Source organism: Macaca mulatta, chromosome 9 (genome assembly GCF_049350105.2).
Source record: "Macaca mulatta isolate MMU2019108-1 chromosome 9, T2T-MMU8v2.0, whole genome shotgun sequence".
Lineage (NCBI taxonomy): Eukaryota > Metazoa > Chordata > Mammalia > Primates > Cercopithecidae > Macaca > Macaca mulatta.
This window is the reverse complement of record NC_133414.1, coordinates 103,901,880-103,929,014: the sequence shown is the minus strand read 5'-3', so window position 1 is coordinate 103,929,014 and position 27,135 is coordinate 103,901,880. Positions and strand designations below refer to the sequence as shown.

General features: G+C 38.0%; 1 protein-coding gene and 1 long non-coding RNA gene across 13 annotated transcripts in view; both read right to left on the bottom strand.

The window, feature by feature from the left end:
* Positions 1-27,135, bottom strand: part of BTAF1 (B-TFIID TATA-box binding protein associated factor 1) — a 105,743-nt gene that overhangs the window by 68,209 nt on the left and 10,399 nt on the right. For 3 of the 12 annotated variants that reach the window (XM_077946765.1, XM_015147685.3, XM_077946770.1), the window contains 10 exons: positions 25,722-25,845; positions 21,090-21,204; positions 18,603-18,749; positions 9,064-9,227; positions 6,772-6,908; positions 3,958-4,087; positions 3,316-3,384; positions 1,018-1,235; positions 434-529; positions 160-336 (listed from right to left, as the gene is read on the bottom strand). In XM_077946765.1, coding sequence (XP_077802891.1) covers positions 160-336; positions 434-529 — 273 coding nt within the window. In that variant the 5' untranslated portion in view covers positions 1,018-1,235; positions 3,316-3,384; positions 3,958-4,087; ... (3 more) ...; positions 21,090-21,204; positions 25,722-25,845. Of the gene's footprint in view, positions 1-159; positions 337-433; positions 530-1,017; positions 1,236-3,315; positions 3,385-3,957; positions 4,088-5,933; positions 6,050-6,771; positions 6,909-9,063; positions 9,228-18,602; positions 18,750-21,089; positions 21,205-24,631; positions 24,729-25,721; positions 25,846-27,135 lie in introns of all 12 variants that reach the window. The other 9 variants (XM_015147682.3, XM_015147684.3, XM_028826656.2 and 6 more) reach the window with 8 other exon arrangements.
* Positions 22,160-24,728, bottom strand: LOC144331187 (uncharacterized). Its single transcript, XR_013398148.1, has 2 exons — positions 24,420-24,728; positions 22,160-22,944 (listed from the first exon to the last, which is right to left on the bottom strand). It is a non-coding gene; the product is annotated as an uncharacterized LOC144331187 (long non-coding RNA).

Sequence of the window (27,135 nt, the reverse complement as noted above, 5' to 3'; positions counted from 1 at the left end):
GAGGGCCACCTATCTCTATAACACTGTCTCAAGAAGGCAAATCTTGGAAGACTGGCTTCTCTGTAACAGTAAGAATCTAAGGCCATTTCTTCTAATTTGTGAAAATAAACTATGAGAGGAAAAATCTCCCACATATGCTTCAAAACTTGAAATATTTACCTGACGGACTGCCAAAGCATATTTTATTCCCAGTAGACCACCGTGTCTAACTTCCCATTGTTCTTGTGTAAGTAATTTTAGCAGCACATCCACAGTCTTATGAACTCCTGTTTCATTCATGTGTTTTAAAACCACACCTAATGTTTGAGCACAAGTTTCACGAACTGGTGCCACAACCTACAGATGAAAAAGGAAGAAAACTCATATTTGCAAAAAACATATTTTGTAGAATTTGAAATTTGATTGGGCAAAGCCTCCCTTAAATGATACTTACTTCATCAGAAACAAAGTCTCCAAATCTGTCTAATGCAAAAACACAAAGGAGTCTAATAACCAAGTCTTCCAACCATTCTTGATGCTGCTGAATCATCTGTTAAAACATTATATATATATATATATATATACACACACACACACATTTTTTTAAACATAGTATTTTTTTAAAACAAAGATCACACATTGTACTGAGGACTTGGGGGACACCTTAGGTCCAAAATCAAAAAAAAATATGGGAACAGATTATTTTAGCTGTAGGGACAATAACCAAAAAGTAGAATAGTCCCAATTAATGTCTCTAATATTAAACATATCCCATATCCCCTTTGATCATTAACTCAATTTAGAAATACTATATCAAAATTCTTAAAATTCATGGATTATATTATGTTACTTACACTCCAAGAGAAATTAAGAAACTAATTACTTCAGGTTGTTCTCATATCAAGTACACCGGTCACATATCTATTATTTATACTATTACCAGTGTCTCCAGGCAATACCAATTATGTTGCTCACTGACCTCTCAACTAGCCTCTTATTCATCTTACTCTACTTTTCAATCCATTGTATGATATTTACCTTTTCATATCTCTTCCTCTTATTTACCTCTCATTCCTACTTCACGGCACATACTCGTTACTTCCCTACATTGGAAAAAGATGCCAACTATTAATACTTGGTGATAATTGTTGCGTTAATACACTTACCTCTTCTAAAGTGCTGTCACCCATTTTACCACCACTTTTCCCATGAGCTTTAAGAATTTCCCTAAGTCCAGTGCCTGCACCATGTCGAACCTGAAAAGAATCAAGAAGCAAATGTTAGAGGTTAAATGTTTAAGAAACGAAGTTTGATTTTTCTTCTACACGAAATAAGGATACTGGATTCTTAAGAAATTAGAATAAACTAACTGGAACTTTACAAGAATGTATTTTTCTTCAACTATCTAAGAAGAATTACACATATAAATTTCAGACTGCTTTTGGTTATATGGAATTTTTTTAAAAATCAAGCAAGAAAACAGCTATTCTAAAATCCTCTTGAGATATAAATTCACATTGTTTTCACTCCCTTATCCTCTACCTTCATTCAGCACTATCCACAGCAAGAGAGAGGAAACAAAGTATCATATATCTTTTTTTTTTTTTTTTTTTGAGGTGGAGTCTCACTCTGTTGCCCAGGCTTGAGGGCAGTGATGCGATCTTGGCTCACTGCAACCTCCGCCTCCCGGGTTCAAGCGATTCTCCTGCCTCAAGCCACCCAAGTAGCTGAGATTACAGGCACCCGCCACCACACCTGGCTAGTTTTTATATTTTTAGTAGAGACGGGGTTTCTCCATGTTGGCCAGGCTGATCTCAAACTCCTGACTTCAAGCATCTTCCGCCTCAGCCTCCCAAAGTATTAGGATTACAGGTGTGAGCCACCACACCCAGCCCACAGTGTTCTTTATAATCCCAACACATGTATTTTCAAAATATGTGCATCAAAACTAAGCTCCAGGCTGGGCGTGGTGGCTCACACCTGTAATCTCAGCACTTTGGGAGGCCCAGGCCGGCAGATCACTTGAGCTCAGGAGTTCAAGCAAGACCAGCTTGGCCAACACGATGAAACCCCATTTCTAATAAAAATATTTTAAAAATTAGCCGGGTGTGGTGGTGCGCACCTGTAGTCCCCGCTATTCAGGAGGCTAAGCCAGGTGAATCACCTGAACATGGGTAGCGGAGGTTGCAGTGAGTCAAGATCATGCCACTGCACTCCAGCCTGGGAGACAGAGTGAGACTCCATCGCCAAAAAACCAAAAAGCAAAAAACCTAAGCTCCAAAGCTACCAGTGATAAGTGAGTGCCAAAAGAAGACGATACAAATAAAATGTCTTATGATTAATGCATCACATCCTGGGGATGAACCACCTTTCTTTGAGAAGGTGAGGCTACTTTCTGCAGTGTCATCTGGAAAGGAAAAGGACAAGCTATTGACACTGTACCCACTTCTTAAGACCCCATGAGTTATGACTTGAGTAACTTTAAATAGAATTACACTAAGGAAACACAACTAAAAGGTATTCTAAAGAAATGTTTTTTAAATTACACAGAGGTCAACAGAGGGGAAAAACAATAGTTTGAAACTATCAATCCTCAACTTCAAGCAGAGGAACTTCACTCTTTCTTCTCTTCTACACATTGGGAACTGTTCAAGATGTTCTCTAAAGATTTCTGAGGCTAAAAAGCTGGCTTGGAAACTACTGCTCTTGATCAATCAAAATTGTCCACTTCCAAAGGAAAGGAAGTATTTTTTTACTGCCTGGGAGAGATATTCAAGCCTTTGGATTATAATGGAAAGAACAAAAAGAAACAAACAATTCACTAAAGAATATGACTGAAGGATATGAAAGGTGAAAATCAATCTATAGTTTTCTATTTAGGTTAATGGTACGACATGCCCTGAGTCCTGAGATGAACAGAGAACAGGAACTCTGACAAAGTATATTGCTCCTGGCCGGGCGCGGTGGCTCAAGCCTGTAATCCCAGCACTTTGGGAGGCCGAGACGGGTGGATCACGAGGTCAGGAGTTCGAGACCATCCTGGCTAACACGGTGAAACCCCGTCTCTACTAAAAAATACAAAAAACTAGCCGGGCGAGGTGGTGGGCGCCTGTAGTCCCGGCTACTCGGGAGGCTGAGGCAGGAGAATGGCGTAAAAACCCAGGAGGCGGAGCTTGCAGTGAGCTGAGATCCGGCCACTGCACTCCACCCTGGGCGACATAGCGAGACTCTGTCTCAAAAAAAAAAAAAAAAAAAAAAAGTATATTGCTCCTGACATTGTTCCCTTCATTAGCACAGAAAACAGAGCTGAGAGAAACTGTAATGAAGAAATCTTACCTCCCAGGAGGGATTAAAAAGGTCATTGCAAAGTTCTTCACAAAAGCTTTCCAAAGGCCATTCATTTGTCTGAATAAGAAAAACAGAATTACTACTAGTTCAAAAGGTCTATTTTATGCTAACAATTTAAGTAACTCAATAAATTTTATTTGTAGGTCTAGTAGTAGCAATCAAGCTTTTAAAAATTTAATTTTTTAACTAATTAAGATGTATTTTTACCAATAAAAATTCTCTCAATAGACAGATTATTCAATACTTTCTACGGATATATGAGTTTGAAAAAGATTATAAGCAATCTTTCTTTTTTTTGTTTTTTTGGAGACAGAGTCTCGCCCTATCGGCCAGGCTGGAGTACAATGGCGCAGTCTCCACTCACTGCAACCTCTGCCTCCCGGGTTCAAGCGATTCTCAGCCTCCCAAGTAGCTGGGATTACAGGCGTGCACCACCACATCTGGCTAATTTTTTGTATCTTTAGTAGAGATGAGGTTTCACCATGTTGGCCAGGCTGGTCTTGAGCTCCTGACCTCGTGATACGCCCGACTTGGCCTCTTAAAGTCCTGGGATTACAGGTGTGAATCACTGCTGCTGGCCCAAAGATTACAAGCAATTTTAATGGATACTTTAGAGTCTTTCAAGAGTACCTCTTCAATTAAGGAAGAGCTGTCTGGAATATTATCAATCAAGACTTTGGAATCATTTGCAGATTGATTAATAACAACATTTGCTATTTTCCGTCTCTTTTCTTCTGGCTCCCCATCAGTGCTATCATTGCTAAAAAATAAAAGTCACCATTTAGAAAATGAATAAAGCATAATGTGAACCACAATGAATGAAATGAATAAAAGATAATGTGAATCACGACGAATTTAAGATAACTCATCATTTAAACAAATGTTTTACACCATATTCTGCTTATATGATTTACTTAAAATGCCATGTATCAAACGACTAACTGCTTAAAATTTTTTGAGCAAAATATATCCTAAGTACACTATAGGTTGGTGAATTCTTTTTTTCAAATTGGATCTTGAATTTAATAGGCCAGTTTTCCCTCCTCTCTACAATCAGCTCCTCATCTTTTTTATAACCTGCATATAACCTGCATCTGGTCCAGCATAACACTAATGTTTTTAGGCTTTTATATACTAGAGAAAACTAATATCCTGAGCAATACAGTATAATCTTACCAGTTCTTGAAAAATATGGAGAGATAAACAATTGACCAATGAAAAAAGAATATAGAAATTTGAGGAAATGTTGTATTGACTTAAAGACCCAAAATATTGAGGCTAGCCTAATATTGGAAAGGAGAGGACAAGTCAAACTACTTTTATTCAACATTTAGAAATGAAAAACTCAGCACATTTTAAAGCATATACAGCATTATTTTCTATAAATACTTCTCCCCTCTCTCCATCTTAATAGTGAAATTTATTTGGTCAACCATTTTTTCTATAAGGTGATAAAAGAAATCTGAGCCTCCCTTTCCTCATTTCCTATTACTCTTCCCTCAATTATATCCACATCTAGCCACATTAGTAGGTCACCTTAAGTCCCTGAACTTGTTAGGCATGTTTCCACTTGCAGACGTTTGTCCTTGAAATTCCCTCTATTTGGAAAGCATAACATTTTCTTCAACTATTTAAAACTATTTGAAACTTTTCCTAGATATTCACAGGACTAGCACTCTCATTTCTTTCAGGTTGTTACTTAAAATTCACCTCTATGAAGCCCTCGCAGACCATCCTATCTAAAATTTCAAACTCTAAACTCTATACCCCAAAAATATTTCACATGTTCTTCCCTATTTTATCTTCTTTTCCTTAACCCTTATCATTAACATGATCTGTATTTTATATATATACACATACAGACACACACACTCTATTTTACTTATTTATTTTCCATCTTTCTTTCCCTCCAGACTATAACCTCCAAAGGCAGGAATTCTTATCTATTTTATTTACTCATGTCCTCAGGGCCTAGAACAATACCTGGCAAATAGAAGGTATTTAATAAATGTTTGTGAAATGAATGACTTATGAACTCTGAAAAATAAAGTCTAATATTTCCAACATTAAAATCTTTGGCTAAAACTGCTTGTATGAATAAAAACCAGTAGAAAAACTTAATAGGTTACTATATGATCTTAATGAGCTGCTAACTTTCTTAACATCTTGTCATTAACAAGCTGAATAAAAAGTCTGCAGTTAAAGATTCAGCCTCAAGTATAAATTTCTACCAAGTATATGTTTACTATTTATCCCCCTTTTTGTCTAGCTTTTAAACACTAAACACTTTTTAGCTTTATGTGAACACATATAACAAAAAGTTCTGTCATCTGCAAATCCTATTTTCCGAGGCTTTTTATTAATTCAGCATTTATGCAAACATTTCCTGAGCACCACTAAAGATTCGTATTTAACAGATCTGAGTGGGATCCAAGAATATATATTATTGGCCAGGTGTGATGGCTCAAAGCCTATAATCTCAACACTTTGGAAGGCCAAGGAAGGAGGACCACTTGAGCCAAGGAGTTAGAGACCAGCCTAGGCAACACAGGGAGACCCTATGTCTACAAAAAAATTAAAAATTAGTCACGCATAGTGGTGCACACCTGTAGTCCCAGTTACTTGGGAGGCTGAGGCAGGAGGACTGCTTGAGCCTGGGAGTTTGAGGCTGCAGTGCGTTACGATCGTGCCACTGCACTCCAGCCTGGGCGACAGAGTGAGACTGTACCTCAAAAAACTAAAACCAAAAAAAAAAAAAAAAAAAAACAGCATTTTTTTTACAAGCTCCTCAAAGAGCACCTGAAGGAAATAGTTTTGAACCACTCTTTGAGAAATGCTGCTCCAAGCCATGCAAAGATGATCACTTTTAGCAACTCATGAAGAAACAGAGGACAGTGACTTTACCCACAGAGTTCTTTTCTTCAACAGGACTACATAAACTAACCTAGATTATCATTGGCTGTTTAGCATAGCCCCAGCTTAAGGAACAGGTGAGGTAATATCGTGACAATACCTCCCACTTTACTAAGGGAGTATTCTTAACTTGTGGTCCTTAGACACCTCTCTGACTTCATTCTCTATCACTCTCTGCGTGCACTCATCCCAGTACAGAAAGCCATACTGCCCTTCTATTTGTTTCTTGAATACTCCATTTAAGGCATTTAAACTTGTTTTTTCTGCCTGGAATGCTCTTCCCTTTGGAGATCCTCAGCCCTCATTCAAAACTGGTAATTAGTAGGAAAAAAGTCTGTACATGTGGATTTTTCTGGGGAAGTGGTCTCAGTTCCCAGTAACAATAAATACTCTCTGACAATTGAGTAAGAGAATCCAAACAGTACTCCTCAGCTAAATATGTCAGCAGAATGTTTCTATAAATCAAGCAGACACAGATTAAAGCCACACAGCCCTCTTGTTTTAAGTGAATAAGCAAAAAAAGATTACTACCTCTTCTCATTAGTTTCCACTGCATCCCTGGATCTCTGTTTTGCAAATAACTTGGCCATTCTTTTAGCTTTGTTCCTTTGTCTATTGCTCATTCCTGCTCGAAACTCTGAGTCAATCAATTCAGCTGCCTGAAGAGTCTAAAAGAATAAAAGAATGCTGAGTTGGAACTTTTGAACTTAAATACCTATAGTCTCAGCCTCAGAAGACGACTAAGTCTATAAATTTCAGTGTATATACATCGATCACATTCTTTTTTGACAGACTCACACTCTTCTGTTGTATGTACCATAATTTCAGTCTTTTCCTCCCTCTTCTCTATTATTCCAACTCCCAACAGATACACATAATGCTTCTTAACTTTTTTTATGCTACATTATGAGGTACAAATGTATGATCCTAACCCACAGAGAAGGCTTTGAAGAGGTAAGACTTCAAAATAAAAATAATATCACCAAAAAGTTATGAGAATAAATGTCAAGAAAAGAAACTGATCATCACCATCTGCTGAAATAAATAAATAAGTAAATTATAGCCTTAAGTGATTGGTCCAGCATGCTATTGTTCAGCTTAGCTCATATGCCCCTTTCCTCTTAACTACTTACCGCCTAACTCTTTTTGCTCTTTTCCATTCATAGAAGACACTATAAAGTCTGTGTGTTAGATTTTTAAGCTCAAGCCTAAAAATCCCTTCTGTGCCTACCCATAAGATTCAACTGAAATTTATACTTCCGCAACCAGTTAAGGTCACTGGTGTGGATGTTCTGCTGCAGTCTTGATAAAGAACTATGGGCACATATACAAGCAATGCAGCTGTAATGACTTATGGCAACGATGAACCTTAAGCAACTTCCCCCAAAGGTCCATGATACATAAACCTGGATTTTGCAAATCCCAAATTGGTGTTGCCTATCCCACACCCAATTAATCTGATGTGAATAGCCCACTTTCTAATACACCTGCTCATTCATTTTATTACACCATGTTCAATTACTCATACTGTGATCACGTTATTGCATTTTTATTCTCCATTATTTTATTCTATTTTCCTCTTTATCTTCTAGTTACATCTTACACTTTCCTTTCTACCCCATTTCCTTCTGTTCCTTTCAGGGTGTTGCTGTATTTCGGCCTCTTCATACTCTCTCTTTTTTCTCTCCTAGTATCTGCCCTTTTCCCCCTTGTCTGCGAAAGTTATTCATCATCACACACCGCCCCAACCCTAAAAAATACACTTTACAAATTCTAATGGTTTAAGTTGCCATTCGTATAAAGGCAAATAGAACCAATCTCCACTGAAGCAAAGGAAATGAACAAGGGAATGACAAGATAGGAGATTCATAACTGCAAAGCAGGAATTTTTAATGCAGCCCGTGGACCCCTAAAAGAACACTGGGGGTCAGGTAAAATAGTACAGAACCCCTTGCGATGTAATATCACATTGTATGTGCATTTTTCTGAAGAGAGAACCACAGCTTTTACTAGCGCTTCAAGAGTCTGTGGCATAAAAAAAGTTAAGCAGCACAAATGTATCCACTGGGAACTGGAACAGAGGAGGAGGAAGAAATCAGTGAAATTATGGTACAGACACAAAACAAAACAGCACCATGAAGCTGTCCAAGAAGAATGTGGTCAATCTGAATACACTGATACCTTAAGCTGTATGAAGTGAGAAAAGGCAAACATGGCTTAAAAGTAATACATACACACACACACACACACACACACATACACACACACGCACTTGTACACAGAAGTTTCAGAAATGATGCACAAGTAACTTGAAAATGGTTGTCTACGGGACATGGAAATGTTTGTGTCCTGTTGGCAAAAAACTTCCTTTTACTTCATATTATATACCCTTTTTTGGTTGTTTGCAAGTCTTGTCATATTTCTCACTTAAAAAGAATAAATCATAACACTAAACACTTCTACTATCATATCTGACTATGATAGCCCTTACTATCTCTCTCTCCCCCAAAAAATTACTTTTCCCTCCATCAAAGAACATACCAAAAAAAGAGCAATTGGAGCAATTAGAATCTTTCAATACCAGTAGTTCCTAAAAGGTCTAATACAACTTAACAGTCCAGTGTCTGGGAGGTAGGTTGAGCTTCTGACTCTATAGAATCTGTCATCAGAAATCCAGTTTAAAAAGATGCTAAATCATGGTGGCACTAAGCAGCAATGAACAGAGCTAAGTATAACATTTTCTTAAACTATAATTACATGAGCAAAATGAAGCAAACCCTTTGTATTATTACTTGCAATCAAATAACCAAACGTTTTACCTACAGGTTGTTTGTTTACAAAGGCTGCTGAAGTTGGGGTATAATCCAAATCCTCATCATTGAAAAGTTCTTCAGTACTCATTCCAATTGCTTCTCCCATATTAAGGCCAAGTTTCTTCTGTAATAATTTTCGTTGGCGTGCTATCCTCTCTTTAGGATCCACTTCACCTTTCAACAGAAAAGAAACACGTTTTCTCCAAATCAGTTAAGAAATTTTCTAATATGTGCACATTGAACTCCATCAAAATAAACACACTATTAAAACATCCCTTCTGCCAATAAAACCAACCATATTCATTCACGATCATCTCTGAACATCTCATAAACTCTGTTACCTAATCACATTGGAAAATAGTGTTCTAGTTAACAAAACATTCTGGGAGTTCTCACTGAGATTCCCCCATTCCCCAACTGTCAATTAGCAAATATATATAAAATAGTAAGATTCATTCCTGGGCCAGGTGCAGTGGCTCACACCTGTAATCCCAGCACTTTGGGTGGCCAAGGTGGGATCACTTGAGCCCAGGAGTTTGAGACCAGTCTGGACAATGTAGGGAGGCCCCATCTCTATAAAAAATAATTAGCAGGGCATGATGGTGCACGCCTGTAGTCCCAGCTACTCCAGGGACTGAAGCGGGAGGCTTGCTCAGCCCAGGAGGTCAAGGCTGCAGTGAGCTGTGATCAAAACACTGCAGTCCAGCCTGGGAAACACAGTGAGACCATGTCTCAAAAAAAAAAAAAAAAATCATCTCTATGGAAACAAATCAATTTTATTTTATAGCTACACCTGTACCTCCTATGGAAGCTCTCACTGGGCAAAACAAACAAACAAACAAACAAACAAAAAACAAACCAATATCTAGATTTTGTTCAATGGTAAAAGGGCTCAACAAACAAATGCTTACTCCAAGTGTAGCCTTTATGTATTCTGAGCTGATACAGCCCTAATATCCCAAATAATAACGATAAGGGAATAAAAGTAGACAGGTTTTTAAGTGTCTCAAGTAAAACCCTCAATCCTTCGGTGCAAAACAGACAAAACAGGACATACCAAAGGACATTTAAAAATAAAAATTTCCCCTTAAAACAGCTAAGCTGTAAAAGAGAGTTATACCTTATTGAAAAAAATTTGATATTTTAAAAACAATAACAATCTGCTTCTAATAATGGCTGAGTTAGTTCCTATTGGACTAACCCTCTGCACCTAACAAACTCTGGCCAAAACAGAAAAAACAAACTACCTAAAGGCACTAAGAAAAAAAAAAAAAGCATTTACTTAGGGGAACTGTCAGTACTTAAAAAGATGGGAATAGCACTAACAGCTAAAAGCTACAAAAGCTAAAAGCTACAAAAAAAAAGTTTTCCCTTTTTGTAACATTTAGCCTGAAGATAGAGGCAGTCCACGAAATGTGTGGCAGCTAAAATTTGAATTGAAAACCTAGTCTTCTTTTTTTTCCCCCAACTAAGGACAAGGTCTCTCACTCTGATACCCAGGCAGTAGGTACAATCATAGCTCACTGCAGCCTCAAACTCCTGGACTTAAGAAGTCCTCCTGCCTCAGCCTTCTGAGTAGCTAGTACTATATGCATGTGTCACCATTCCTGGCTAATTTTTTTTTTAAATTTTTAATTTTAGAGATGGGGTTTACTATGTTTGCCCAGGCTGGTTTTGAACTCCTGGCCTCAAGCAGTCCTCCTGCCTTGGCCTACCAAAGTGCTGGGATTACAAGCGTGAGCCACTGCACCTGGCCAAAACCCACAGTCTTTCTGGCTTGGCTTGAAGCATGAGAAGAGAGTTAGGGGCCATTGCAATCCCAGGAAGTTAGAAAGGGAAAACCCTCAAAAAGAGAGAACCAGAGAGACGAAGGCCAAAATTATCTGTAAACTCAGCCCAAATCTCTGGCTGACCCCTGAACTATGCATGTACAGAGCAAACTCCAAACAATGCAGCTAAAGCTAAGATCTAAAAAGCTAAAATTGACATTTGAGCTATTGCCCACAGCAAAGAAGAATGACTTTGAAATTTTGAGTTCCATCAAATTAAATGTCTGCTAAAATAAGCAAGCAAAAACAAGCAAAACAATCTTTGGAAGAACATAACAGAATCTAGTCCACACCACGTAACGTTCCTAATGTGCAGAATAACTGACAAAATTAAACAAAAGCAAAGAAAAGAAAATGTAATCCATTTTCAAAAGAAAGACAATAGGGACCAACTCTGAGATGTCTCAGATGTTAGAATTAAAAGGTTTTAGGATTTCTGTTGTTTTTTGAGACACGGTCTTGCTCTGCTGCTCAGGCTGGAGTGCAGTAGCATGATCACAGCTCACTGGAGCCTTATCCTCCCAGACTCAGGCAATTCTCCCACCTCAGCCTCCTGAGTAGCTGGGAACACAGGCATGCACCACTACACCAGCTAATTTTTTATTTTTTGTGGAGGTGGGGTTTCTCTAGATTGCCCAGGCTGGTCTCAAACTCCTGGGCTCAAGACATCCTTTCACTTCGGCCTCCCAAAGTGCTGGGATTACAGGCCTGAGTTACTGCACCTGGCCAGAATGCAAGATTTGTAAGAAACTAACATAAGAATGCTCAATGTAAAAGAAGATACTGTCACAATGAATAAAAGACAGAGGATACCTTGGTAGAGAATGAGAAACTATAAAAAAGAACCAGGCTGGATACAGTGGCTCACATCTGTAATCCCAACAGTCGGGGAGGCCAAGGCAGGAGGATCACTTTGGCCTAGGAGTTCAAGACCAGCCTGGGCAACATGGCAAAATCCCATCTATACAAAAAATTTAAAAAATATATAGAATTGTACACTTTAAAAGGGTGAATTAAATAATGTGCAAAATATGCCAACACAACTTTTTTTTTTTTTTTAAATAAAAAAGAAGGTCTGGGGCAGGCATAGTGGCTCACACCTGTAATCTCAGCACTTTGGGAGGCTGAGGTGGGAGAATCGCTTGAGGCCAGGAATTTGAGACCAGCCTGGGTAACACAGCAAGACCCTTATCTCTACAGAAAAAAAAATAAAAACTTAGCCAGGCTTGGTGGCACATGCCTGTGGTCCTAGCAAGATGGGAGGATTGCTTAAGCCCAGGAGTTCAAGGGTGCAGTGAGCTATGATCATATCACTGAACTCCAGCCTGGGCAACAGAGTTAGATCCTGTCTCTAAATAAATAAATAAATAGTTCTAAAACTAAAAAATACAGTATCTGAAAAAAAAATTCTTTTAAACCACTGGATAGACTTAACAGCTTAATGGAAGATAACAGGACAAAATGCAAGCGAACTTAAAGCAATGCTGTTCTCACTCACAGGTGGGAACTGAACAATGAGAACACTTGGACACAGGGCGAGGAACATCATACACTGGGGCCTGTCGTGGGGTGGGAGTATGGGGGAGGGATAGCATTAGGAGATATACCTAATATAAATGACGAGTTAATGGGTGCAGCAAACCAACACGGCACATGTATACATATGTGACAAACCTGCACGTTGTGCACATGTACCCTAGAACTTAAAGTATAATAATAAAAAAAAGATAAAGCAATACAAAGTACCCAATCTAAAGAACAAAGAGAAAAAAAGATACAAGGAAAAAAAAGCCCAAATATGAAATCAAGAAAACAATTCTATTTACGAAAACAACTTGTATTCTGTAAAGTATAAAATGAAAAAAAATTTAAAACCAAATGAAAATGTTCATGCATCATAAGAGTAAATATTGTTAAAACACTAATATTTCCCAAATGTATATACAGATTCAACACAATAGCTATCAAAATCCCACCTGGCTTTTTTTTTTTTTTTTTTTTTGCAAACATTGACAGACTGGTCCTAAAATTCATATGGAAATGCAAGAGACTCAGAATAACCAAAACAATCTTGAAACACAGGAACAAAGTTGGAGGCTCATATATCCTGATTTCAAAACTTACTACAATGCAACAATAATTAAGACAATGTGGTACTCGCATAAGAATAGACATTAATGGAATAGAATTAAGAGTCCTGAAATAAACCTATGTGTCAATAGTCAACTGATTTTTGACAAGGGTTCCAGAGCAATTCAATGGGAAACAGAACAGTATTTTCTACAAATAGTGTTGAGACAACAGGATAGCCACATTTAAAAGAATGAAGCTGGACCCTTAACCTCAAAACATATACAAAAAAACCTCAAAATTAATAAAAGAACTAAAAACTAAAGCTATAAAACTCTCAGAAGAAAAGAGAGGTTGGCCAGGCACGGTGGCTCAAGCCTGTAATCCTAGCACTTTGGGAGGCCGAGACGGGTGGATCACGAGGTCAGGAGATCGAGAACATCCTGGCTAACATGGCGAAACCCCATCTCTACTAAAAAATACAAAAAACTAGCCGGGCGAGGTGGCCGGCGCCTGTAGTCCCAGCTACTCGGGAGGCTGAGGCAGGAGAATGGCGTAAACCCGGGAGATGGAGCTTGCAGTGAGCCGAGATCCGGCCACTGCACTCCAGCCTGGGCAACAGAGCGAGACTCTGTCTCAAAAAAAAAAAAAAGAAAAGAAAAGAGAGGTAAATGAGCTTGAATTTGGCAAGTTTCTTATATATAATACCAAAAACTTGAGAAACAAAAAAAATACAAAAAAAATGGACTTCATAAAAATTAAAAACTTTTATATTTCAAAGGATACCACAGAGGAAATGAAAAGATAACCAATAGAGCAGTAGAAAATATGTGTACATTAGACTGGGCGTGATGGCTCACGCCTATAATCCCAGCACTTTGGGAAGCCAAGGCTGGTGGATTACCTGAGGTCAGGAATTAGAGACCAGCCTGGCCAACACTGTGAAATCCCATCTCTACTAATAATAAATACATTAGCTGGGTGTGGGGGCAGGCGCCAGTAATCCCAGCTACTGTGGGAAGGAGCCGAGGCAGGAGAATCAGTTGAACTCAGGAGGTGGAGGTTGCAGTGAGCAGAGATCGCACCACCGCACTCCACCTGGGTGATGGAGTGAGACTCCGTCTCAAAAAAAAAAAAAGAAAGAAAGAAAGAAAAAGAAAACGTGTAAATAACGTATCTGTTAAGAAGCTTGTATTAAGAACATATACTCTTACAACTCATAATAAAAGGGCAAACAACCTAACGAAAAACGTGCAAGTTATAAGAATTGACATTTCTCTAAAGAAGGTATACGAATGGTCAATACACGAAATGAAGTTCAATGTTACTGGACAACAGGGAAATGCAAATCAAAATCACAATGAGATATCACTTCACACCATTAGTATGGCTATAATCAAAATGTCCGATAATAACAAGTGTCAGGAAAAGATGTTGAGAAATCGAATGTAAAATAGCAGAGCTACTTTGGAAAACTCTGGCAGTTTCTCAAACGGTAAAATACAGTTACCATATGAGCCAGTAATTCCACTCCTAGGTATCTACCTGAGGGAAATTAAAGCATATGTCCACACAGAAAGCTGTACATGAATTTTTATAGCAGTATTTTTCTTTCTTTTTTTAGATGGAGTTTCACTCTTGTTGCCCAGGCTGAAGTGCAATGGCATGATCTCAGGTCACGGCAACCTCTGCCTCCCCGGTTCAAGTGATTCTCCTGCCTCAGCCTCCCAAGTAGCTGGGATTACAGGCATGCGTCACCATGCCCTGCTAATTTTTGTATTTTTAGTAGAAATGGGGTTTCTCCATGTTGGTCAGTCTGGTCTCGAACTCCTGACCTCAGGTGATCGCCCACCTCAGCCTCCCAGCAGTATTTTTCAAAACAGATAAAAGGTAGAAACAACCCAAATGTCCATCAACTAATGAAAAGCTTTACAAACTGTGGTATTCATACAATGGAATATTATTTGGCCATAAAATGAAATACTACCACATCATATCCATTAGGATGGCAACTATCAAAAAACAGAAAATAACAAGAGTTGGCAAGGATGTGGAGAAACTGGAACCCTTGTGTACTATTGGTAGAAATGTAAAATGATGTAGCTGTTAGGGAAAACTGAATGGCAGCTCCTCAAAAAATTAAAAATAGAATGACCATCTGATCCAGCAATTTACTTCTGGGTATATACCCCAAAGAACTGAAAGCAGTAACTCAAACAGATATTTGTACATCCATGTTCACAGTAGCATTATTCACAACAGTCAAAATGTGGAATAAGCCTGCGTCCACTGGTGAATGAAAGGATAAACAAAATCTATATACATACAATTGACTATTATTCAGCCTTAAACAAAAGGAAATTCTGTCCTATACTACAACACAGATGAACCTTGAGGACATCATGTTAAGTGAAATAAGCCCATCACAAAAAGACAAACACTGTATGATTCACTTACGTGAGGAATCTAGAGTAGTCAAATTCATGGGGATAGAAAGAATAATGGCTGCCAGGGGCTGGGGAAAGGGGGAAATGGGGATTTGACGTTTAATAGGTATAGTTTCAGTTTTGCATGATGAAGACTTCTGAAGACTGGCTGCACAACAATGTGACTATACTTAACATTACTAAACTTAAAAATGGTTAAGGATGGTAAATTTTTTATTATATATATTTTACCACAATTTAAAAAACCTAATATATCCCTTAAGAGTAATAACATTTAGAAAAGAAAAAAAAGTACTGATATACTCTATCACATAGATGAACCTTGAAAATATTCTCTTAGGTAAAAAAAGCCACTCACAAAAGACCACATATTGTATGATTCCATTTACCAGCCACATGCCATTTAATGATGAGTACATTCCAAGAAACGCGTCATTCAGTGATTTTGTGGTTGTCAACATCACAGTGTACTTACACAAACCTAGAACGTAGAGCCTACTACACAGATACGCTGTATGGTATAGCCTGTTGCTGCTAGGCTACAAACCTGTATAGCATGTTACTAAATACTACAGGCAACTGTAACACAATGGTAAGTATTCATATATCTAAACATAGAAACGTACAGTAAAAATGCAGTAATATACTTTTATGGGACCACCACTGTATATACAGTCTTAGTCTGTTGCTGACTTAAATGCTGTTATGTGGTATGTGACCAAATACAAAATGTTGAGAATAAGCAAATCTAAAGAGACCAAAAGTAGACTTGGGGTTGCTAAGAAGAGGAGGGAAGGAAGTAGGAGGATAAAAGGGTGATAGCTTAGGATATGGGGTTTCTTCTTAAAGTGACGAAAATGTTCTAAAATTGACTGTGGTGATGGCTACACATACCTGTGAGTATACTAAAAACCACTGAATTGTACACTTTAAATGACGAATTATATAATGTATAAATTATATCTCAATAAAGTTGCTTGAAATTTTTTTTTTTTTTTTTGAGACGGAGTCTCGCTCTGTCGCCCAGGCTGGAGGGCAGTGACCGGATCTCAGCTCACTGCAAGCTCCACCTCCCGGGTTTAGGCGCCTGCCACCTCGCCCGGCTAGTTTTTTGTATTTTTTAGTGGAGACAGGGTTTCACTGGGTTAGGCAGGATGGTCTCAATCTCCTGACCTTGTGATCCACCCGTCTCGGCCTCCCAAAGTGCTGGGATTACAGGCTTGAGCCACCGCGCCCGGCCGAAAATTTTTTTAAAGACTGCTCTACCAAGTAGGGAAAAACATTAGGCATCCAAAAGACTGCTTGATCACAACCCCAATACACTTACACAGAGCCAAAAATTGGTCCTCTCATTCCAGAGGAAGTCCTATTGGGGGAAATAAGCTACAAAGGAAACCCAGACCAGTATGTATACTAATCATATATGGTGTCACTAATACATAGGAGGGGACAAACACAGATCAACATTTAAAGAAAACCTAACTACAGGGTTTTAAACAAGCACTGTTCAGCAAGCTCTGACTTAGTAGCACGAGAAAACTGAGTTCCCAAGAAACTGCAGTTCCCAATCCTGGTTACATATCAGAATCACCTATAGGACTTTTCTCTTTTTTTGAGATGGAGTTTCACTCTTGTCACCCAGGCTGGAGTGCAATGGCATGATCTCACTCACTGCAACCTCCGCCTCCCAGGTTCAAGCCATTCTCCTGTCTCAGCCTCCAGAGTAGCTGGGATTACAGGCACCCGCCTCCACACCCAGCTAATTTTCATATTTTTAGTACAGACAGGGTTTCACCATGTTGGCCAGGCTGGTCTCGAACTCCCGATTTCAGGGGATCCACCTGCCTCATCCTCCCAAAGTGCTGGGATTACAGGTGTGAGCCACCATGCTGAGCCGGGCTTTTCTTTTAAATACAATTACCTACACTTCTTTATAGATCTATGAAATCAGAATACGGCAAAACCAAAACATATACAATTTTTATCTCTGATAATGTCCATGAGTACACTAGTAAAGTCAGTAAACTTACTGTTTAGTGATATAAATGAAAAGTTTTTGAAGACTTTTACCTCCATTATTAGAAAAACTGCTTTTCCAAAACTTAAGCAAATTATCCTCTTAATTCTCTGCAAAAATAACTAGATCTTTTAATAGAAACCATACTAAACAAGATGAAATGAGAATTTGACAATTTTTTATGATAAAAAAAGTGAATATATTAATAAGGTTCTAAATGACGGTTAATTAGCAACAGAACAGAGTTTTATTCTGTTTTGTTTTTTAGTCAAAAAGGCAACTTATTTACTTGCAAAAATCCACTTAAAACATCAAGGTTTTTTCCCCACTCCAGGCCATTATCTTGAATGGCTAACACATTTATTTTATATTCAGATAGATTCTGTAAGTTTAAAAATATTAGGACAATACCCGTCCAAGTCTTTTTTTCTTCTTTTTTTGAGACAGAGTCAACCTCTGTTGCCCAGGCTGGAGTGCAGTGGCGTGATGTCGGCTCACTGCAACTTCTGCCTCCTAAATTCAAGCAATTCTCCAGCCTCAGCCTCGCGGGTAGCTGGGATTACAGGCACTTGACACCACGCCTGGCTAATTTTTGTATTTTTAGTAGAGCCGGTGTTCCGCCATGTTGGCCAGGCTGCTCTCGAACTCCTGACCTCAGGTGATCCGCCCACCTCGGCCTCCCAAAGTGCTGGGATTACAGGCATGAATATCTATCCAAGTCTTATTTTTCACTCTTAGTTTTTGCTTTGGACACCAGCATGAGTAAACCCAATTAATACCAGAAATATGTGATAAAAACAAAACAATCAATCTCTCAAATTTCCAGAATTGGGAAAGCATTACCATAATCTGTACTAATCCTGATTTTATAATATATTAAACTGGGGCTCTTGGGTAACACTTTATAATTTCTATATTACCTAATACAATTGTTGCTGAAATATTAATATGTATCAACCAATGATGCACATATTCACTTAAGGAAGGAAAAATACTCATACTGTAGCTTTAAACCAAATACAGCTGGGTTACCTTCAAATTCATAGCATCCCCTCCACCTGCAAACTTCAGTTAATTTACATTTCATGACATGTTAGTTTGTGTGTAACTAATGAACAGCATATGAAGTGACAAATTCATTTGAAAAAACAAATTTTAGACTTTCTTCTACAGAACCACTACAGACCTGATTTTTCATCTTGGACTTCAAATTCGGCACCAGCAGATCCCAGGAGTGATGCACCATGTTGTAACAATCTACATATATCAAATCTGTCAAAATTCAATCGCTCTGTAGTAGGTGAATCTTCCATAGAACTTTCGGAAGTAGGTTCTACATGAGGTTTAAAAATATTAATTTGACCATATAGCCAAAGTGTGGAATGAAAGAAAACAGCATATCATTACTTGGGTTGCATCAGTTATACACACACACACACACACACACACACACACACACACACACACACAGTTGCATCAGTTATACACACACACACAACACACACACACACACGCTTTTGTTTTTTTAAGAAGCAAGGTCTTGCTCTGTTGCCCAGGCCGGAATGTAGTGGCACAATCACAGCTCACTATATCCTCAAACTCCTGGGATCAAGGAATCCTTCTGTCTCAGCCTCCAGAGTAGCTGGGACTCCAGGTGCACACAGCTATGCCTAGCTAAGTGATTTTTATTTTTGTAGAGACAAGGGTCTCACCATCTTGCCCCAGGCTGGTCTCAAACTCTGGGGCTCAAGCAATCCTCCTGCCTCAACTTCCCAAAGTGCTGGAATTTACAGGCGTGAGCCATTGTACCCAGACAGTAATATTTTGAGAAAAGTAAAAGTGGAGGAAGTAGAAAAGCTACTGTGGGTTTATGATCAGTTCTTAGTTATCTATGAATAAACTGGTGGTTCTTCTTTCACCAACCATCAGATTTTAGTGAGTATATGTGTAACTGTGTCCAACCACAAAAGCAAAATGTTATGTATATAAAGAAATGCATTCCCATGTTAAAATGTATATGTTAAATACCATGCTGTCTCCACTTACTGTAAGAATTTAAAAATACCAAGGTAACAGAATGAGTTTATTATAGCTCAGTTAGAAGATAAAAATATTCACAGAATGTATTCATGAATAAGGCTAATAAGAATCATCCCTCCCCATACCTGAGGAATATGCTGAGCCACGAAGCAACTATGCACTCAGCAGGACTCAGTTCCCATACTCTGGGCAAATAAGAATCTCCTGGTAAGTTGCCAAAACCATATATACATGTGAGGTCTAAAAACATCTATAAAATGTTCTGTATTCCTTCCTCAAAAAGCTATATGTTATAAATGTTAAAATATAATAACTCATTGACTTAATAGTTTGTTTAGCTGGCATCTGCATGAAACTCATCTGTTAACTAAAGTATAACTGCTTAACTTAAAATGAATTTCTATTAGTATTTTAAGTTTTCTAGTGATGATAAGCAAATTCACTTACTAAAAATTTTACAGCTAGTTAAAAATTTAATGCTAGTGTAATGCTAGTTTTTTAAAAAAATTAAGTCTTTTAAAAATGGAACTAAGTTGTACCACCTTTATGTACCAAACTAAGTGGGGATAACAAGCTGAAAAGGAAAAGGCTCTTTTCTAAAACAAGTTACAACTTCTCTAGTCACACATTTCATTTAATGAGAGAAGACAAATTAACAAAATAACTCAAAATAACAGGTATCAGGAAATATAAACCAACTGTTTTAGGCAAGTTAAGACTTATGATAAAAGTGATGTTATTAAAGTGAGTTGAGGCCGGGCACAGTGGCTCATGCCTGTAATCCCAGCACTTTGGGAGGCTGAGGTGGGCAGATCACTTGAGGCCAGGAATTCAAACCCCCACCCCAGCCTGGCCAACAAAGCAAAACCCCATCTCTACTAAAAATACAAAATGAGCTGGGCATGGACCTGTAATCCCAGTTACTTGGGAGGCTAAGGCACGAGAATCGCTTGAACCCAGGAGGCGGAGGCTGCAGTGAGCCAAGACTGCATCACTGCACTCCAGCCTGGGTGCCACAGTGAGACTCCGTCTCAAAAAAATAAAATAAAATAAAATAGTTGAAAATGAATCTAGTTGTACCATTAAATTTTGATTTAATTAAAATGTGCAACTTTCCAGCTTTTCAGAAGCACGTAATTTGTTTTTAAATATCACTGCAGGCAATCAGAACACATTTTTTCCCACTACAAGAAATCTAAAAAAGGGCACATAAAAAACAAGACTTAACACTCCAAATATCTATATATAATTGTGCTTAAATGTAGAAAATAACTACCCTATACTATTCTCTCAGCAACAAGAAAAAAATAGACTTTCAAATATTTACACTGTACTGATTTAACTTCTTTTTTTAGAATGTCAATTACTTGAAGGGAAGTAATAACCTTTGTAAATCAAGCATACTGTAGAATGTGTAACTTAAAATGCATACAACAACATTTTCTATATCCAGTATTTTTTTTTTCAATGTGGTGAAAAATCACCTTATTCAGTATCATTTCCTGACAAAGCTGTACCTAAAACCATGGAAATTAAGACTTTAAAATTGAAATTATTAAAATATAAAATGCATATTATAATTAATTCTACAGTTAGGTTTTTACTTAAAACTACTTTCTCCACTTAAGAGCACCTTGTCTGGTTCTTGGCACTGGATTCCACTCAGGTACATTTTTCACTATAGCTTCAACAGCTTGTCCTGCTGCGATCCGGGTATCCCAATTTGCACTCCTTAAATATATCAACACCTTAAAAATTATAAAATACAAGTTATGTATACAAAAATATTGTTTGTGCAAGGTAGCCAGAACAGAGAAATACAAATTTACTTGTTATTAATGTATAATTTGGCAGCCATCCAAATACATATAAAACACCTTAGAAATTATTAAATTAATTTACAAGATTCTATCATTCACATAAAAATCACTATCACCTTAAATAGGGGATTTAAGAAACCTGTGGCCAGGCACAGTGGCTCATGCCTATAATCCAAGCACTTTGGGAGACCGAGGTGGGCAGATCACCTGAGGTCAGGAGTTCAAGACCAGCTTGGCCAACATGGTGAAACTCCATCTCTACAAAAAATACAAAATTAGCCAGGCATGGTGGCACGCGCCTGTCATCCCAGCTACTTGGGAGGCTGAGGCAGGAGACTCACTTGAACCTGGAAGGCAGAGGTTGCAGTGAGCCAAGATGGTGCCACTGCACTCCAACCTGGACAACAAGAGCAAATCTCTGTAAAAAAAAAAAAAGAAACTTGTAATTAAAGAATGTTTAAGTGCATTTTAAAAATGACAGCCATTTAACATACTAAAAAGCAAAGTACATATTATTCATTAAGTCCCATTACTTAATACAAAGAATTGAAAGTTACAAATACTCAAGTTCAGTATGGTTGTAAGATATAAGATCAATACACAAAATCAATTGTATTTTCACACATTAAACAATCTGAAAATGAAATTAAGAAACCATCCCATTTACGGTAGCATCAGAATGTAGAAAATAAGAATCAATTTAACAGAAGCAGTGTATGACTTGTACAATGAAAGCTATAAAACACTAAAAATATTGTTGAAGAAATTAAAGATATAAATAAAGACACCTTGTGTTCATGGATTCAAAGACTTAAGATTGTTACAACAGTAATATACAATAAATTAATGAAGAGATTCAACACAATTCCTATTAAAATCCCAGCTTTTTGTTTGTTTGTTTTGTTTTGTTTTTTTGCAGAAATGGACAAGCTGATCCTAAAATGTATATGCAAATGCAAGGGACTCAGAATTACCAAAACGATCTTGAAAAAAAAAAAAAGTAGACTCACACTTCTTTTATTTTTATTTTTTAGAGACAGAGTCTCTATGGTACCCAGACTGAAATGCAGTGTCTTAGTCACAGGTGCAATCATAGCACACTGGAGCCTCAAATTCCTGGCCTCAAGCAATTCTCCTGTCTCAGTCTCTTGAGTAGCTGTGCCTATGGACATGTACCACCACACTTGGCAACACACACTTCTTGACTTCAAAACTTTCTACAAAGCAACAGTAATCAAGACAGTGTGGTACTGGCAAAATGACAGACATACAAATCAATGGAACAGAATTAAGAATTAATAAATAACCTGTGTCTATGGTCAACTGATTTTCAACAAAGACGTTGAGACAATTCAATGGAGAAATAACAGTCTTTTCAACAAATGGTGGTGGAATAACTGGAAAGCCACATGTGTAAGAATGATGTTGGCCGGCCGTGGTGGCTCACGCCTATAATCCCAGCACTTTGGGAGGCCGAGGTGGGTGGATCACGAGGTCAGGAGATCGAGACCATCCTGGCTAACACGGTGAAACCCCGTCTCTATAAAAATACAAAAAATTAGCTGGGCGTGGTGGTGGGCGCCTATAGTTGCAGCTACTCGGGAGGCTGAGGCAAGAGAATGACATGAACTCAGGAGGCGGAGCTTGCAGTGAGCTGAGATTGCGCCACTGCACTCCAGCCTGGGGACAGAGTGAGACTCCATCTCAAAAAAAAAAAAAAAAAAAAAAAAAAGAATGATGTTGAATACCTAGTTCATAACATATACAAAAATTAACTAAAAAACTGACCACAGAACCCAAAAGTAAGAGCCAAAACTATAAAACTCTTAGAGGAGAACTTAGGGGTAAATCTTTGTCACTTTGGATTAGGCAAAGGTTTCTTAGATACGACACCAAAAGCAGAAGTGATGTTCAAGAAAGTAGAAAGCTCACAGAAGAGTGTATTTCCAAATCAAATATCTATTTCCTAATAATACACCTTTGTATAGTTTGGATACCTTGTATATGAAGAACTATACGAAGAACTTTCACAACCCATCATAAAACGACAAATAACCCAATTTTTAAATGGGCAAGGGATCTAGGTAAACATTTCTCCAAAGAAGATATACAAATGTATTGCTTCTCTGCTTTTTGGCTAAGATCAAGTGAAGACATACAAATGAATAATAAATACATATGCCTGATATCATTAGTCATCAGGGAAATGCAAATTCAAACCACTTCATATTCAGTAGGATGGCTATAATCAAAAAGTCAGTTAAGAAATATCGACAAGGATGTGGAGAAATCTAAGTTCTCATACACTACTGTTGAAAATGTAAATGATGGGACCATTTTGGAAAATAGTTTAGCAGTTCCACATAAAGTTACCATATGGTACAGTAATTCTACTCCCAGGTATATATATACTCTGGAGAATGGGGAAAAACCTCCAAAATTTTATACACAAATTTTCATAGCAGCATTTTTCATAATACAGCAGCCAAAAAGTGAAAACAACCCAAATATTCATCATCCGAAAAATCAGTAAGATGTACACATGTATGTTCACACAATGGAATATTATTTGGCAATGAAAATGAATATACATGCTACAATATAAAAACATTACTTTGAGCAAAAGAAATCAATCACAATAGACTACAATTCATTTTATATGAAATGTTCAGGATAGGCAAATATTCCTACAAAATTAGTTTAGTGGTTGTCAGGCACGAGTGCAGGAGTATTGAAGAGTGACTGCTAGTAGGTATGAGGCTTCTTTTTGTGGTGATAAAATGTTTTAAAATTACAGTATGGTGATGGCTGCTGTACACAATGTTAATATACTAAATACCACTAAATTGAAACTTACAGATGTAAATTATATTTCAATAAAGCTGTTTAAGAAACAAAACCGGCTGGGTGCAGTGGCTCACGCCTGTAATCCCAGCACTTTGGGAAGCCAAGGCAGGAGGATCACGAGGTCAAGAGATCAAGACCATCCTGGCCAACATGGAAAAACCCCGTCTCTACTAAAAATAGAAAAATTAGCTGGGCATGGTGGTGCGCGCCTATAGTCCCAGCTACTTGGGAGGCTAAGGCAGGAGAATCGCTTGAACCTGGGAGGTAGAGGTTGCGGTGAGCCGAGATGGCGCCACTGCACTCCAGCCAGGCAACAGAGTGAGACGTCTCAAAAAAAAAAAAGAAAAGAAAAGAGAAAGAAACAAAACCAACGGGCAAAAGGAAAACATTGATGGCCAAGAAAAGAGGAAAGACGGTGAGACAGTGCTAAAGACAAACTCTGCCTCTTTGGGAATGATTTGATGGTAGCCAATATGCTGAGGTCTGAGTGAAGAAGACCAGAACTCACTTGGAAGGCTGGAAAACTTTTCTCAGTTCAGCACAGATGGGGCCTGTTCATTGTTTCATAGTTTCAGGTCATTCAGTCCTCCATTTCTTCTCTTGGGCTGAGGAGAAGAAATATGTTGCCTCTCTCCGTCTCCACCTTACACACGAATACTGCCTAACATGCATCCTTCTTCATTCTAAGAACATGGAGCCTGTAGGTATCAAATCACTGTCTCTCCATCTACATCCTAGTTAGAAAGTTCGGATAATATGTAAGTGGGAATTATGTTGGAAAGAAAGTCACTGTTAGTCCTTCTGGTAGCAACCACATAGTGCAGATGTGTGTATGTTGAAAAGGGCTTGGAACTCCCACTCATACACAACAGAGATGGACAGATGAGAACGAAAAAAGGGGTCAAACTGAAAGGAGAGAGAGATCCTGGAGCTCCCAATATCTGGGCAAACATATTGCTCCCCTACACTACCCTGTATCTACCTCCCCAACTCCCCTACTCCTACACAAAGCACTCCTGCTTTACATGTCAGGAAATTAAATGTATAGAATTTGCCACTTGTTACGATACAGGTACACTTCAATAAGCATACAGAGTTCAGTAAAAATACAGCAGTTGCTTAAGGGAAGAAAATGGACTAGGATTATGAAAACACTGATCCACCAAAGCAGAAAGCCTCCATTTTCAAACAGCTGATAACTAAGAATGTAATAAGACTCCAACTTCTCATGTATTTCAATCATTGCCCATGAGTACTCATCCATTCAAAGACTACCAACTATAATATAATTATTAGTCATTAAGAACAAGTTAGACCACTAACAAACCAGATAAACAACTTAGTTCATTACCAAACTGGGACAGATTCAATTTTGTGCCACAGGCAAAAGGATCTATACTCAAATCCCTTAAACTACTAAACTTGATTTAAAAAAAAAAAAAAAAAAAAAAAAAGTTTAAGTCTTGTGACCAGGGGGGAAAAAAAGAAATAGCAAAAATGTTTAAAAATTAAGATGATGTTTACCTTTATTTTTGTGTTCTTATCCATGAATAAGTCTCTACAATTGTACTATACTAAAAGAAAAAAGAAGTTCTTACTTTAGACAGGAGATTATTGAGTTCATGGGGATGAAGCTTCACCACTTCTCCAAGTTGCTGTGCAGCAGCTTTTCTTGTTACAGGAGTAGTGCCAGTATCCAGTAAAATAAAAAGGCGATCGAGCCTGAAATAACAAAAATACAATGGTTATTCTGAAATGTTTTTCCTCATATGTACAAGTTTGAGTCAACAAATGCACTGAGCAGATGCTATGAAGGAAGACCTACACTAACATAGATAAGCCCCGGAAGGACATTATGGTGAAATAAGTCAGATACAGAAAGATAAATGCTGCATATCCTCACTCATAAATGTGAGCTAAAAAGTTGATCTCATAGAAGTTAAGAGTAGAATAGTGATTACTAGCGGTTGGGAAGGGTAGGAGAGGCAAGGGGGATGGAAGAGGCTGGTTAACCTATTTACAGCTAAATAGAAGGAACAAGTTCTAGTGTTCTGTGGCACTGTAGAGTGACTAAAAAACAATTTACTGTATATTTTCAAACAGCTAGAAGAGAGGCACTTTGAATGTTCCCAACACAAAGAAATGATAAATGTTTAAGGTGAATAATATGCTAATATGATCATTACATTGTATAGGTATATGAAAATATCACACTGTACCCCCATAATAATGTACAATTATGTGTCAATTAAAATAATACTTTTTCTAAAATTGCAAAAATAAAAATAAAAGTGACCTATGCTAGGATTACAAGAGATGCCTAATCTCTTATGGAACTTGCTACTGGGGTTGAGGGGAGCAGGTAAGGCAAGTACAATACGATACATGGCAGAAAAAGAAGTACAAAGTGCTTTGAGGATTGTGAAAGAAAGGAGCAAATACTATATCCCCAACTATGTAATACTGAAAAGGCTTCATAAAATAAATGGTGTATGAGATGGATCTTACTGGTAGAAAAGAATTTTAACACTGGTAGAGATTAGGTGGTGAAAGGGAAAGGGGAAGAAATACCTGGAAGATGGAAAACAAGAACACAACAATAAGAGAAGGGAGAGTATATTTAGGGAAATGAATAACACAGTTTGGTTGTAATTCAGGGTATACTTAAGAGAAGAGTGGGAGATACAGCTACAGAAGTAGCTGGAATCCTACTGTGGAGACCTTTTAATGAACTTGCAACCATGAAGGTCTTGGGTCAAGAAAGTAATGGAACTGAAACTACGCTTTAGGAAGATTAATCCGGCAGCAGTGTGATACATGAAGTAAAATGGAAGGAAACTCAGCAGGGCATGGCCATGTTTGTAATCTCAGCACTCTGGGAGGTCAAGGTGGGAGGATCACTTGAGGTCAGGAGTTCGAGACCAGCCTGGCCATCATGGTTAAACCCCATCTCTACTAAAAATACAAAAATTAGCTAGGTGTAGTGGCATCCACCTGCAGTCCCAGCTACTA